General features: G+C 34.5%; 1 protein-coding gene across 1 annotated transcript; it reads right to left on the minus strand.

The window, feature by feature from the left end:
* Positions 1-10,507: 10,507 nt before the first annotated feature.
* LOC106662706 (transcriptional regulatory protein LGE1-like) lies at positions 10,508-11,609 on the minus strand. The gene is made up of 5 exons (XM_014386944.1): positions 11,556-11,609; positions 11,409-11,482; positions 11,068-11,341; positions 10,657-10,885; positions 10,508-10,586 (listed from the first exon to the last, which is right to left on the minus strand). The coding sequence occupies exons 1-4, from the start codon at positions 11,565-11,567 to the stop codon at positions 10,667-10,669; spliced, it is 579 nt and encodes a 192-aa protein (XP_014242430.1). The 5' UTR covers positions 11,568-11,609; the 3' UTR covers positions 10,508-10,586; positions 10,657-10,666.
* Positions 11,610-14,796: the final 3,187 nt, after the last annotated feature.

Consider the following 14,796-nt stretch of genomic DNA (forward strand, 5'->3'; position numbering starts at 1 on the left):
TGTTTTTCTAAAACCTACGTCACACCAGACCGCATTTCACGATCTCCAAATAATCATTAACTAACGGTCACTAAACACCATACATTAAAAAAATCAGTTAACCTATCATTATGGCTGGGGAAAAATTGGAAAATACGGATAAAAAATACCTCGGTGGTACACTACATAGTAAGCTCCAATGAACAACCGTGTTCGGTACATGACAGAAAAGTCTTTCAAGGTAATTAATATTTTAGCAAGATCGGTAAAGGAGTCTGTAGACTGATGTGTTCAGCGGTAAAAACTACTTTGCACTGGAGTAATAGTATCTGTATATGATAGTCCAGTAGGGTGCAATAACGAAGAAAATAATTTAATGTAAACAGGCTTGATAGCCTTACAAATAATTAGAGGCTACACAACACTCCAAATAAAGACATATTCCAACCTGTTAAAAACGACATTAACCGAATTTTCTAATGAATATCCTGATATGGAGAGATGGACCTCCTAACCATCCCTACCGCTGGTTAGTATAAACCGATGGAAGTAATTACGCCGAACGTGTAGCCTATGCCTATGTCCCTTATATTGGAGAAAGAGAAACGTTTCGACTATCTGTATGCTCAAATAACCAAGCCGAAGAATTAGGCAATCGTAGCTGTCTGCAATGGTTTGAAGGTTAGCTTCCATTAAAGGATCAAAGGGTTTTTTTACCATTATGACGGATAGTAGAGTAGCCCTCGTCGCATTGCATAATTCAAACAACGGTAATCTTATACGACGCAAATGATTAGATCTGGTCAGTAAGATACAAAGTAGAGAAACAAAGAGTAACTGTTGAAATGTACTTATTTTCATTAAGAAGAAGAGATTGTTTAGAGTTTATTTTGATAGAAGATTTTAGAAGTCTGTTTCTTGTTATTTTTTAAAGGAATGAACAATTGTGAAGAAAAATTTTCAATTTTCACACTTCTGTCAACAATATAAATTGTTGTTATGTCTTAAAAGAAATCCAATAATTTTTAATAAAACAAAACTGAATCTTTACGTTCATAATGGAATATACGTACATATATTATAATACATGCCTATTATTCAGTGTTTCTTTTATAATATTTTTAAAAATATGTAGTACAACAGAGTTCAGTTTCTTTTTTTTAAACAAGTTTAGTTATAGACCAGTCCATGTTTGTATCAATGCTACTTTCTCCGCCCTCTAGCGCCTGTACAGATAACGAGATACTTTGCACAGTTGCTTCCAGATTGCAATATTAAACATACAAAAATTTTATAATGAAAATGAATAATATTATAGTATAAGTAAAAGTTATTTAAATAATGAACTATAGAATTATGTTAATATTAATATAATGAGTAATAATTACGTTAACAAACAGAGTAGAAAAATAATCTTAAACAAATTGCCTATCCAATAACATGAGTGAAACAGTAAAAGAAATTGGTAGGCTTTAAACACGATAAAGATAATAAAAGAAAAGGAAAGCTAGGAAAAAGAGGGCTGACGATGATGATGAAGTTTTCCTGCGATAATATTAAAAAAAAAACCTTCAAGATTTACTTAATTTTTTACAAATAATGTGGTCCAAAACTCATGTAAACCACCACACCAGGTCACAGGCGTACTTCTTAAGAAGTCGCTAGGCAGCATTGTAGAACTAATTACCGGGAACTACAAAATGAAGACTGAACCAAGGAGGGCTTTTACCATCGGGAAAATACAGAAATTGCTAAAGCCAAGGATAAAATCTTTGTTAGGTGTTCCGTGTAACAAAAATAAGGAGTTTAAGAAAGAGCAGACTTATCATAAATCTTTGCAAAGGGGTGTGCCCCAGGCCTGAGCAGAATTACCATTTTGCTTTTCTTACCAAGGACTGAATTCCCCTTTTTCTGCCCTCGGACACACCAATATAGAGATGACTTGTGTGGAAAAGAAATTTAAAGAAAATAGCGAATTTTAAAGAACAATCAATAGGACGTAGTTTTCGAAAAAAAAAACCACGCTAAAAACAGGAAAAAAATTGTTTATAGTATTTTTCAAAGTAAATCGTCCTGCCGGGTCGATTGGAATAAGAATTAAGCTCGTAAAGCACGTAGAATTCGAGAAAAACGCATAAAACCGAGAAAAAAATCGAAAATTATTTATTGTCTTTTATCGATGTACACCGTCCTGCTGGGTCGATTGGAATAAGAATTAAGCTCGTAAACCACGTAGTTTTCGAGAAAAACGCTTAAAAACGAAAACAATTATTATATTTTTCGATGTAAATCGCACTGCTGTGTTGATTGGAATAAGAATTAAGCCCATAAACAATGTAGTTTTCGAGAAAAACGCATAAAACCGAGAAAAATGTATTACCTTTTCGATGGAAATCATCCTGCTGGGTCGAATGGAATAAGAATAAGCTCGTAAACCGCTTAGTTAAAAAAAATGCTTATATGTAGAAAAGCAGAAATATAAAAATGATCTCCCAGAGCATCTTTTTGAGTGGGCCAACTATATTGGCGTAAACTTCCTCAAGACTTTTTAAATATCGTATGCCAACGAAGCAAAATACCTTGATGTTAGGAAGATATTGGATAACTACTTTAAGAACAATAATCAGGAATGCTCAAAATCAAAACCCACTGTACGGAATATCTAATGCTCCAAGAAAACAAATTTGTCATTCAGCAACACATGAGACCATGAGGACATAAGTCATCCAGATCCGTTGCTGTGCCGGCACGACTATCCATCAAGTTATAAGAATGAAAACATGAGATCAAAGCACTCCCTACGATACATGAGGATTGTAGGTTCTAAATAACGGGAAAGTTTCCTTTGAATCAGTGGAATCTTTACAAATTTATAACTTTTTTTTTGTTTTTACGAGGGTTCGCAACAGCAGAGGTCATATAAACCCTCAGGGTGCAGTGATGAGCGCCGCGTCAACGCCCAAACCGTTCTGAAACAATTTTTTGATTTTCTAAAAAAAATTGTATACGGTTTTTTTCGGGGGGGGGGGGGTCGCAGAAAACTAATATCAACTTTGTTCCTTGTTAACAATTATTTAGACCATCTTAGCAACATAACAAACGAACTGGTTGATTAGCTATTTTTTTAGCAGTAGGCCAGGAACTAATATTTTTCGACCTAGTATTATCAAAAATATTTCATTGGTATCGGCGATCCCCCCTCCTTAGCTGTCCGCTAGCGCTTGCTTTTCTGTCTATTTATTTATAGGTGTTATCTTTACATGCATATCTTAAAATATAACTTATATAATGTTTGGAGAAGTGTTGTTAATAGAAGTAATATTTCATTACAACTACTACAATTCCACGTGAGAGGATTTTTTGCGTATAATTAAAAAATATTAACAAATAAAATAAACCTGCCTCATGAAGAAAATTAATGGAAATACACCACTCCCTTAAACTGTTTTATTGACACGCAGGAGAGAAAAGTCCTACAAGTTCTGAAAAATGATCAAGGATTTTCTATTCCCCATTGAAAAAAAAGCATGTCATTAGCTTAAGCCTAAGAGACACATTCATGTCTGTTGATGATCCCGCTGGACTCACCGTCAAATTATATGGGAATTATACTTAAAAATATATTAAATTAATCCGTAAGTTTGAAATGAAGATTTCGAGTAAAAAATAAAGTGGGAAAACACCGCGCTAAGCTTCTTCAGGAACCAACGTTGAAGACAGGTCCAAGTCGCCCAACTAAACCGATTATTCAAAAGGGTCAAGTCGAACGACAATGACATAATTAATGCATAAAAATATATATTAAATTTAATATAACTCTTTAAAGGATTGATTAATTTTTATTATTTTTATACATTTTTCTTGTATGTGTTGTAAATAGTTGTTTATACGTACAAGGCACAACCTTGTAAGCATTTTTCAAATTATGATACCAGCATTAATTTTGGAATGAACAGTGTTAGATATAATAGATAGATACAATATAATGATTCAGAGTATGGTATACTGCGCCCTTTAAGAGCTATTGTATCCCCTGTGCTCTGCCTAAAGCACATCGGTGAGTCCTATTTCATCAAGAAACTTGATTAATAGGCCCGGTTTCAGTGGTTGTAGTTCTTCTATGGTCACATTGTACATCCCAAAACACTTCCTCCTGCGGGCTAGTGTGGCTCCGCAGTTTGTTAGTAAGTGTGTCGGTGTCTCTTCTGCTTCTTTGCAGAATCTGCATGTGCCATCTTGGATTATTCCAATTTTCTTTAGATGTCCATTTAATCTACAGTGTCCTGTCAGGAATCCCGTTAGAATTCGTAGTCTGTTCCTGCTTCCTTTGATACATTCTGTGATTTCTTTCTTGCCAAAGTTGGTTAGAAGATTCTTGGATTGTCTATGTCCAGTAAGTGAATTCCAAAGTTCGCTCATTTTCTTTTTGTCCTTCTGTCTGAGGTATTCGTTAATAGTGTGTGTTCCTATTCCACAGAAGGGTTCAGGTCCTATTAGCGGTGTGGCAGCCCCTTTTATTGCCAGGGTGTCCGTTTTCTCGTTGCCTTCTACTCCCATGTGTCCTGGGACCCAGCAGAGGCTGACTTTATTCTGCGAGCCTAATATATTTAATTTGGTTTTGCAGTTCAGCACCATCCTTGAACTAATGGTATTTGAGCTTAGTGCTTTGATGGCTGCTTGGCTACCTGACATGATAGCTATATTCTTGTTTTTGTATCCTTTATTTAGATTGAATTGGATACATCTTTCAATTGCACGAATTTCAGCTTGGAAGATACTGGTGTGCTTTGGGTTCTGAGTATTTGGTTCCGGGTCCGAACACTCCTGCCCCCGTACCTTCCTGTGTTCTAGATCCATCTGTGCACCAAAGGATGGTGCCATTTTTGAGGGAGTTATTTCCCTCTCTTTCCCATTCCTTTTTGGTGCCCAGATGTATTCGGAATTTATGGTTAAATTCAAACCTCCTGTTCATGTCGTCTCTTGGAGCCATGAGTGAAGGGTGGTTTTTCCACAGTTTGTTTCTGTCTCTCCATTTCAGTTTTATTCCTGTTGGAGGTTTCTCTCTAATGATGTTAATTATAGTTTTCTGTGCTGTCCTTTCTATCATGTGATGTAGGGGGATTAGTCCCAATATCTTTTCCATGCTAATTGTAGGACATGTTCTCATTGCTCCCGTTATGCAGATGCATGCAAGTCTTTGTATTTTTGAGAGTTCTTTCCTTTTGGTTGTTTGTTCCGCTTTATCAGCCCAGGCTATGAACAGTGTTAATAAAATATATAATAAATTAAATAAACCAAAATACCAAAATAATCGAGTATACAAAACGAATTGTAAGAATTGGAAAATGGATTACATTAGTGAAACAACAAAATTAGGAAATATAAATGGCATTTGAATGATATAATACACACAACCGTAGGACTATATGTTCACTATAAATATAAAACCCACATTTTCGACTTAGAAAAGATAAAATACAACTAAAACTGAGAAAAAAACAATAACCCTATAATATTGTCAGAAAATTAGTTATTTATTTCTTGTTTCCCCATAGAAGAGTAATAGTGAAACGAACTTGAATAAAATTTTATGAAATTTCTCTGTTTTATTTTATAAATAAAATCGGGTAAAACTGCCGAGAAACCGCTACGAAAAAAAATTACGTCCCTCATCCTAATATAAAAAATGCACCGATAATATTCTATTTAGGGTTAACGCAACATAGCCACTTTCTAATATGAAAACGTACTTCCTCTTTGAAAATACTTTACGCGACTATCACTCTAAAAAACTGGTTCATTTCTCCGAAACCGTTCACTCTAATTGATTTTTGTTGCTCCGAAAGCAGTTTTACTTGTTAGTAGAGATGTCCGATCGAAATGGTCTATATTACATTTACCAGTCGCTAATTAGCTTAATATGCGTTTTTTCAAAAAGCTCAATGGAACTTATGAAACTTACTTTCAGTGTTTATTTAAATTAAACAAGTAGAAAGAAAATACTATTACATATTTTTTAAACAACATTTACTGATGGTTAAATTGGTCTTACTTATTATATTTTGTAACATAACTATATCATTTAAAAAACTTTTCATGAAAAATTAATTTTATTTCATCCAAATCGATCAATGATTTCATGAGATACCAATTTTTCGAAAATAACAATACAGAAATTCGGACGTTTAAGCTTTTACCCTAACCTGCTTTGTGTAGTTAAGAAAAAGAATCTCAGAAAAAAATTAACAAAATTTATATAATTAACACGAAAAAAGCTCGAAAATAAAAACACAACAAAATGCAACAATAAATGATAAACTGGAAAAGTTAAAATTAAAGAAGAGCTTCAGCTTTCATTGGACCACATCCCTTTTTCCATTCTCCTATTAAAACCCGTACAATTGACACTTTCCTATTTCACTACATATTTCACTACTCATCTCTAATTTCACTAATTTCGTGGTCCGCTTGACCAATTAATACATTACAATTAATTAAGGTTTTTAGTTGAGATGAAAAAAATTGAAAAATGGCAAAAAGGAGGGAAAACTCATAAGGTGGGGTTGAGATAGGAAGTTGATGTCCGAGTGGATCGAGGTCACGATAGGTCAGGTGTTAGAGTAGAGGCGTATCTAGCCTAACATCGTGGATTCGAATCCCGCTCGTGCCATTAACTTTTTTTCATCTCAACAAAAAACCTTAATTAATTGTAACTCATCTCGATTTTGAATCTTTTTTCGTAATATCATCCGGCTATTTATGGGCTAAACATGAGTTTTTACGTAACCGCAAAGAAAATTTGGTTAAATTCATCTAATTAAGTTAAAATAGGTAAATGGTAGCCAAGAAACAAGACCTCGGAGACTAGAAAATCGGTGATCCAAGGAAAACGTTTTTACGAAATTTGGGTAGGACATCCATCTAGCTGGAACACATCACCACGTGTAGCAAGGGCAATGTTTTCAAAAAGTTCAGGAAGGATGCCTTTCAAAAACTCGATGAACCGTTTGGTATTGAAATTTTAATCATAAATAAATAGTCCTAGGGACGTCCTATCAACCCACATCTAAACCTTGGATGTGGATAGGGGAAGATAAAAGCCAAAAAGGTCCAACCTCTTTGCTATTTCATTTATTTCGTGGTCCACTTGACCAAATAAATTCTTTTCAATTAATTAAGGTTTTGGTTGAGTTAAAAAAGTCAGTGGATCGAAGTCACGATAGCTCAAGTGGTAGAGCAGCAGCGTATTTGGTTGAAGGTCATGGGTTCGAATCCTGCTCATGACACTGGCTTTTTTTCTCAACCAAAACCTCTTTGCTATTATTTAAACAATGTATCTCGGGAAATCCTTGATGGATTTCGATGAAATAAAATTAATTGAATCTTTTTGAAGATCGGAACTAGCCTTTTTACAAAAATCTCTTTCTTGCTTACACAACCTTTTTTTTACAAACATCTCCAATCAGACTAAACGTTCGTGAATTTTATAAAAACGATTCTTGGCAGTAAACGTGAATAGTTATTTTTGTAGATGAAATGTTTTCGACAAGTTGCTGATGTGAAAATTTTACATACAAAAAGAGCTTTTTTGTTTACTGTGAATACAATGAAAATGAGATCATTTATTGGGACGTCGGTGCCGCAACCGTTAAAACGTTGACACAGCGCTCATCACTGTAAGGCGAAGGTCCCGGGTTCGAATCCAGCGGCCCTGCATTTAAACACTCGTACAAAAAGAGATGACTGATTGAAAATGAAAATAATCAGTAGAAAATTAAAAAGAATAAGAAAAACATGAGGTTCATTTCACCTAAATTGTTCCAACCTCTGCAGTCAAAGGATGAAGAGGATTTATCTCGACATAAATTTAAATATATTATATGCATATTGTAATTATTTTTTGATTTTAATATAATGAATAATGTATAATAATTATATATTAACAGTAATTAATTATGATATTTCAATATATTTACATTTCAATATCACATATCTAGCCTTATTTATATCTCGAAGACGCCTCGGCAACAGTCTGGAAATGTATCTTTGCTGGAGGTTATCCCTTAAACTCTCAACACGACACGCAAGGATGGCACAATTACACAGAAGACAAACACTTTGAGCCCTGAAGATGATCTCAATAAAAGATCGAAACGTTGGCACGATAAAGAAAATGTTTTTCTGAAACCTACGTCACCCCGACCGCATCCAACGATATCTGAATTGTTGTCCCTTAAATTTTCGATGGGGTTTAAGTCTGGAGAACGGGCTGGCCAGGCTGAGACCCTGATGTTATGCTGTTGAAGGTACGTTTGTACTATGCGAACGACATATGGACGGGCATTACCGTGCATTAGAATAGGATTGTCGCTGATTTCATCGAGGATAGGCAACGCATGATATTCCAAAATTTCATCCACATAGCGAGTGGCCGTCAAAGATCATCCAGGAACAACAACCAGTTCTATGCGACTCTCCATTGAAAGTAACGGCCACACCATCACTGAGCTACGTTGAAAAGGTTCGTACCTTTCATTTCGCCTTCTCCACAATCTCTCATGTCTATCGGGAGATCGTAGCAAATCTACACTCATCTGTAAAAGTACATCAGACCAATTGTCTAAAGACCAATGGCTGTGTTTTCGAGCAAATGCGAGCCGTGCAACTCTGTGAGTTCTGGTTGATACTGGTCCTCTTACGGGGCGAAAAGCCATCAGTCCATACTGATTCAATCTTCTTCGAGCAGTGCGTTCAGAAATTTGGACACCTCGAACTTCCTGGAGCTGAATCGCTTGAACAACAGTAAGGTGCCGGTTTCGTAAAATTCTCGAAGTCAAAAAACGGCCTTCTATGGTGGGACCCAGTTTCTCGAAAACCTCTAACGGCGTCTCGCAGTGTTTCGAAGGAAACTCCGATAGCAATAGCCGCATACCTGATGGAACGTCCATCATCAATAAGTGACACACTAGGCGCAACACCCTCAGCACTAAGTGCCATTTTTAAGTTTAAAAATTGAAATTTAAAAAATAAATATGGAAACTAAACAGTTTATTGCTTCAAAATTCAAATAACTGAATAAACATTTTAAATTCAGTAAAAATTAAACATTGAAAAATCCTTTATACTTGTTTTGAATTAATGTTTCAGTGTGTTTACTTCTAATTGATATTCTCAATTTAAAACATAGCATAAACAAATATTTATTGATAAAAATAATTAGACAAATTAAGGGCAGAATTTTCTTTTATCGAGAAAATGAAAAAAATTAGTTGGGTGGAATTTTTTGCCTGTCAGTGTATATATTATATAATATTATATTTATTATTATTATTATGTAAATTATATAAATAAATATAAATTAGTATTAATGGGTTAGAGAAAAAAATCATTGTTTATCATCGTGCAAAACCAATGTAGAATCGGATATGGAATGAACTTCGTTCCGACTGTCAAATCATAAATTCATTAAGTTTGAAACCCCAAGATTCAGTATTTCATGAAAATTGACAATAACAAGGCAGAAAACGGAAAAGTGCAAAACACGATTTACTGTAATGAAAGAAAAAAAAGAGGACGTACTGGACCAGAGGACAAGAGGCTTTTCTGTTGTTTTCACTCCTAAGTTTTACTTTAATGTCTTGGTAATTGTAAACGAATATTACCAATACATAAATACAAAATCAAAATTAAACGTGCATAAAATTATAGTTAATATTTTTCAGCATACAAGGCTTGTAAGTGGAAGAACTAGTAGCTACAGATTTCAATTCACTGGAAATTTAAGTTCAATTTAGAAAACTATAGGTAAAAACTATTAAGGCAACTTAACTGTTATGCAATCACGTTGCTTGAATTGGTTATATTCGATTTAAATCAGAATTAGTTATATGCTGGAAAATAATTTTGTTGTCCTTTCTTTATTCCAATTCTGCCATGATAGTAAACGTTTATTACATAAATTCTATTTCATGTTAAACAAATGACAAAATATAAAATGAGATCGTTCCTGTGATAAATTATTGCGATTGCGATCCATTTGTCACGTCATTATTTCTGTTGTTATCAACGTTATTTATGTAGAGCGAGTATAAAGACGATTTTGTTTTTATTATTTTATACTCGATGATGCATTTTTATTTTATATTATGGTTTCGTTGTTTTTTCTTTTTTAGAGGACAATTCAAGAAAAAGATCGAACAGATTTTTATCCAAGTTACTCTTTGAGAATGTCATTTGATATAACATTTATTTATATGATTTATATTATTTTCGGGTAGTTTTTTTAAACCAAATTCTTTGCATTTTGACTATTAGGCCTTTATAAGACAATTTAAAAAGTTGCATTTATAAAAAACTAAGAAAATAAGAAAGTGGGTCGTTCAGTTGATTTTAGTTTCTTATTCTACACTATTTAATTTCTTTTTTGTACCGCCTATTGTTTAGGTTAACGGTTGAAAAGGCATTAGGTAAAACAGAGAACGAAAGTGTGAATAATAAAAATCTTATTTATTTAAAAAACATAACAATATAAAACAAAAAAAGCTGTACATAACAATATAACAACAAAACAACAAAATCCAGTCAATTGGTCCAATTTGGAACAACACCTGTAAAATCATGCAAAGCGGTCAAAAGAGAATTAAATCAAAAGAATGAGAAATAATTGGGGTGTTTTACCAATTTTACTTTAGTGGTGGTAACTGTGGTGGGAGCTGTAAATGTGCTTGACTTTGTAGATCGGTACAGGGACGGGGTACGGTTTTGGTACCGGGTAAGGGATCTTCTTGATGACTTCGACGGGGTACGGCTTCTCAACAGTGACTGGGACGTGCTTCTCAACAGTGACTTCGACTTTCTTCTCGACAGGGACGGGCACGGGGACCTTGATCGGGATTGGGTGAGGGACCTGGGGAAACAAAAAACTGTCAAATTTGATATCAATTTTCTCGAGGGTACAATTTTTTTTACATTGCATCGGTTCTTAAATTTATATTTTAATGATAGTAGTGAATTTCATATAGTAGTAAAAACCCGTGTGCTTGTTATTTGATTTCCTTTGTGGGTATTTGAGTAAATAATGAATGTTACCTTGACAGGGACAGGTATGGCAACAGGGTGAGGTACATAATGAGGTACCGGAACGTGGACGTGCTTGTACACAGGAACATGAACATGTTTTTCTACTTCGATTGATTGAACATGTCCACCACCGAATCCACCGCCGCCTCCTTCATAGTGTCCGCCACCTTCGTAATGGCCACCGCCTCCGTAATGTCCACCGCCTCCGTAATGTCCACCGCCTCCGTAATGTCCTCCTTCGTCTCCTTCATCGCCTCCATCTCCACCGCTACCGGAGCTATATCTGGTAAGAGAACATATTAAGACAATTGTCTTTAAAAATTGATGAATAAAGCAAAACGTGCACTCACTCGTGGACAATTCCTCTTTTAACCACGGTAGCTTGCGAAAAGGCAAGGCATAGAGCCAGAGAGAAGGAAATTACCTATAAGAAATTATATTTTAGTATGTTTCCAAGAATGTTTTATGCTTGTTATGTCTTCAAGGCTTCGTATTACCATGGGATTCATGTTGTCTTGAGCGTTGGAAGCGTGTGACTTAGTGACCAAGAAGACGTAGCTTTTATACAAGATGCTTTCTCCGCTCCCACCCTGAATGCAGCCCAGGTTCCGTACCTTCGTTCCCCACTTCCTCATTCACTAGGAACCTTTCTTTGGTACAAGACCCAAGACGCACTTCTCGAATTACTGCCCTTCCGGGAGTCTCAGAGATAAATTACATACCAGGAAAATAGTTTCAGTTTTCCCTAATGCAAAGCCTAATAACTCAAACTGCTCTTAATGTATAATAATTTGATAACGATTATCGTAATATTTTTATTTATAACCGACAACAATTACATAATTAGTATTGAAAAATTTAATCATTTATTTTTGTTCCAATTTTTATAGCACAGAATCCTCGCTTGCTATCCAATATTTCACATGACTTTAATTAGAAATTAGTAACTTTTATATATTATAAAATTACAAAAAATCTAATCATAATTATATACAATATGGCTGCCTTAATAGTGTTTTACAACTCTCAGTAATTAATTTTTTTTGAATATTTTCAATAAATACAAATATTTTCAACTAAAGTATGATTATTTATAGGTAATCATTGAAAACATAAATTGTCCTTTTTTTACGGCGGTATTTCAAATAGGAAGCTATATGAACCTCGGGGAGTCGGTGTTTTTGTCTACAAAAATTCGAAATATTTAAGACCACATAAATATTCACAACTCACTAGTTAGTACGATATTTGAAAAATGGCAAAAAGGAGGGAAAATTCAAAAGGTTGAGATGGGAAGTTAGTGTCCGAGTGGATCGAGGTCACGATAGTTCAAGTAGTAGAGGAGCGGCGTATCTACCCGAAGGTCGTGGGTTCGAATCCCGCTAGTGACATTGACTTTTTATCTCAACTAAAAACCTTAATTAATTGAAAAATATTCACAACTTTGCAATACTTAGTGAATTTTGGCCAAATAAATATTAGATTAGATGATATGAAACTCGTTTTTAATTGTTATATAGAATATTTTTTCTTCCATAAACAGCGGAAAATTTTTTTGTTCAAATGAAGAGCAATTCGACACCAATACATAAACATATCTTTTGATGAACTGCCAGAATTATATTTAAGCAATCATAATTTTTTATAGTCCATCATTAATTTTCAAATGCAGAAGTAACTCTTGACATTGAAACGATAAAACCTGACGCTCAGTTAATAAAAAAATTAGTTCAATGTGCAACAGAGGAGAGAACTAGGTTGTACAGCACTTCTTAACATTCATACTACGTCCAAGCCGAATTTAGGCTGACTTGTTTTGAAATATCCATCTTGTCGCCAAAGGAAACTGAGGCAATTTTTTACTGGAAGTAATTGGATTAACTTAAATAAATAGGGCCAGGGGCGACGACGACGGTGCGAGTCGAACCCACGACCGCGGAGTTAACAAGCCGAGAATCTATCAAGCTGACCACTAGGCTACCCTGGTCACCAAAAACGATCCGATTATTTCACATGTCAAACGTAGGTTGCTTAGTAAAAAAACATCATGAAACAAACTAATTTTATTCAAATTATTTTTCTTATTTTTCTACCCACTTTTCCCAGCTGGAACCAATTTTTTAATTACAGAACTGAAAAATTCAGAGTTTTGAGAAGTAATAAGCCAGAATACGCTTTTTGAACCTCTGAATGTATAAAAATGACTGAAATAGGGAAATTTGAACCTAGCCTAGTAGAATTAATTTATCCACTATCTCCCTTTAAACCTGAAGTCTCGAGTTCTAGTGAGGAGTAAGGACAGTGCAGGGGGTTGTAAAAGTGGTGGTGTCACTTCTAGGCAAAGCGGAATGGATGATGACTCAAGCCCTAGACTACTATGTCAGGGTTCAGCTGTATTGGCTTTAAATTTGGTTTTAGCATGTGTCCTTTTGTTACAATTTATTCACAATCTGACCGACTCTGATTCACAAACAATCCAACTTGAATCAGTATTATTTTTAAGATTTAAACGTTTAATAAAACTAGACTACTAGTTTATCTAGTAATGTAGGAAAAATAATACCTAGACCAGCCTCTAAATCTTGCATTTTATTCTAGAACGAAGATGAAATTTTCAACTACACAGAAATCATAAGACCACTTCAATTTCTAAATTCCCGAATTTGCAAGTGTACTGTGCTTTTTTTGTAGGTTCGCTAAGATTTTACAAATTTACAGCCCATGAGACGACCAGATATGGTTCTCATGATGATTTCGTTTTAGAATATTATATAACTTCCATTAGTTAAAGTTATTTTTATTTTTCCTCAATTTAAAAAATCCTGATATTCTTATATGCAATTTTTATTCCAATAAAACACAATTTCCGTCTTGATTTCCTTAAAAAACCAGTTTGCGAGGCTTATTTTCTAATTGGCTGATATGTATTTCGTTCAAACTTGTTTCACACTTTTATTCTTTTTATACGTGCCAAAATTAATGATACAATTGGTGAGGTGTTACGGTTGTCCTTTAATTTTGCTGAGTCAATCAGTGTTTTAATCTATTCAAAAATTATTATACAAAATTGGTACTGTAATTATTTTTCTTAAAAAAAAAAAATTAAAATTAGTCCTTCCAATGAAAGTCACGGACTTGTTGTCTGATCTTGTTAAATAAATATAAATGCCGGTAGGCTTCGAAAGATGATTCGATCACGGTCGCAGACTTGGATGAGAGCCGAGATAAAGACGTGACTTTCCTCCGGGATCGAATTGCATAACACGAACTTGTGAAGGTCGGGTGCTTTGACTTCTTTGAGCCTTAGACGACGATCCTTCAATTGAAATGAAACTGTTAATTATTTTATTTGTGACATTTGGAATGATATTGTAGAATAGTTTTTAAGGAAGGTTTAAACCACCTTGATGTTAATTGCTGAACTGTGTGCTGTTTTGTCATACTTGTTTAATACAGCCTCCCCTCGGCCAGGTTCTTCTTCTTTGCCGTTGATGTTCTTTTCTATTTCTAATTAATCTTTCTTTCAGAAATTCTTATCGACTTATTTGGGGTAAATTGCAGTTTCTTTTGTACTGAACATGTTTTACTATGAACAAGCAGTAGTTATGCTCGAGTTTGTTTATATCTTTTCAGTTATTATTAAGGTAGTTCTACATGCGGTATTCGCCGAATACCGATTACCACCGAATATTTGCCATGTCTCGAGATGCTCGTCTTGGCATTCGCCAAATAGCGTGC

This window comes from Cimex lectularius, unplaced genomic scaffold (genome assembly GCF_000648675.2).
Source record: "Cimex lectularius strain Harlan isolate CLEC.00 unplaced genomic scaffold, Clec_2.1 scaffold316, whole genome shotgun sequence".
In the NCBI taxonomy this organism is placed as follows: domain Eukaryota; kingdom Metazoa; phylum Arthropoda; class Insecta; order Hemiptera; family Cimicidae; genus Cimex; species Cimex lectularius.

Bases quoted from the DNA above. Each gene is read 5' to 3' on its own strand.
- LOC106662706 (XM_014386944.1), bottom strand. The intron at 11,342-11,408 runs GTGAGTGCACGT...TTCTCTTACCAG, and splicing joins AAAAGAGGAATTGTCCACGA to ATATAGCTCCGGTAGCGGTG. The intron at 10,886-11,067 runs GTAACATTCATT...TTGTTTCCCCAG, and splicing joins CCATACCTGTCCCTGTCAAG to GTCCCTCACCCAATCCCGAT.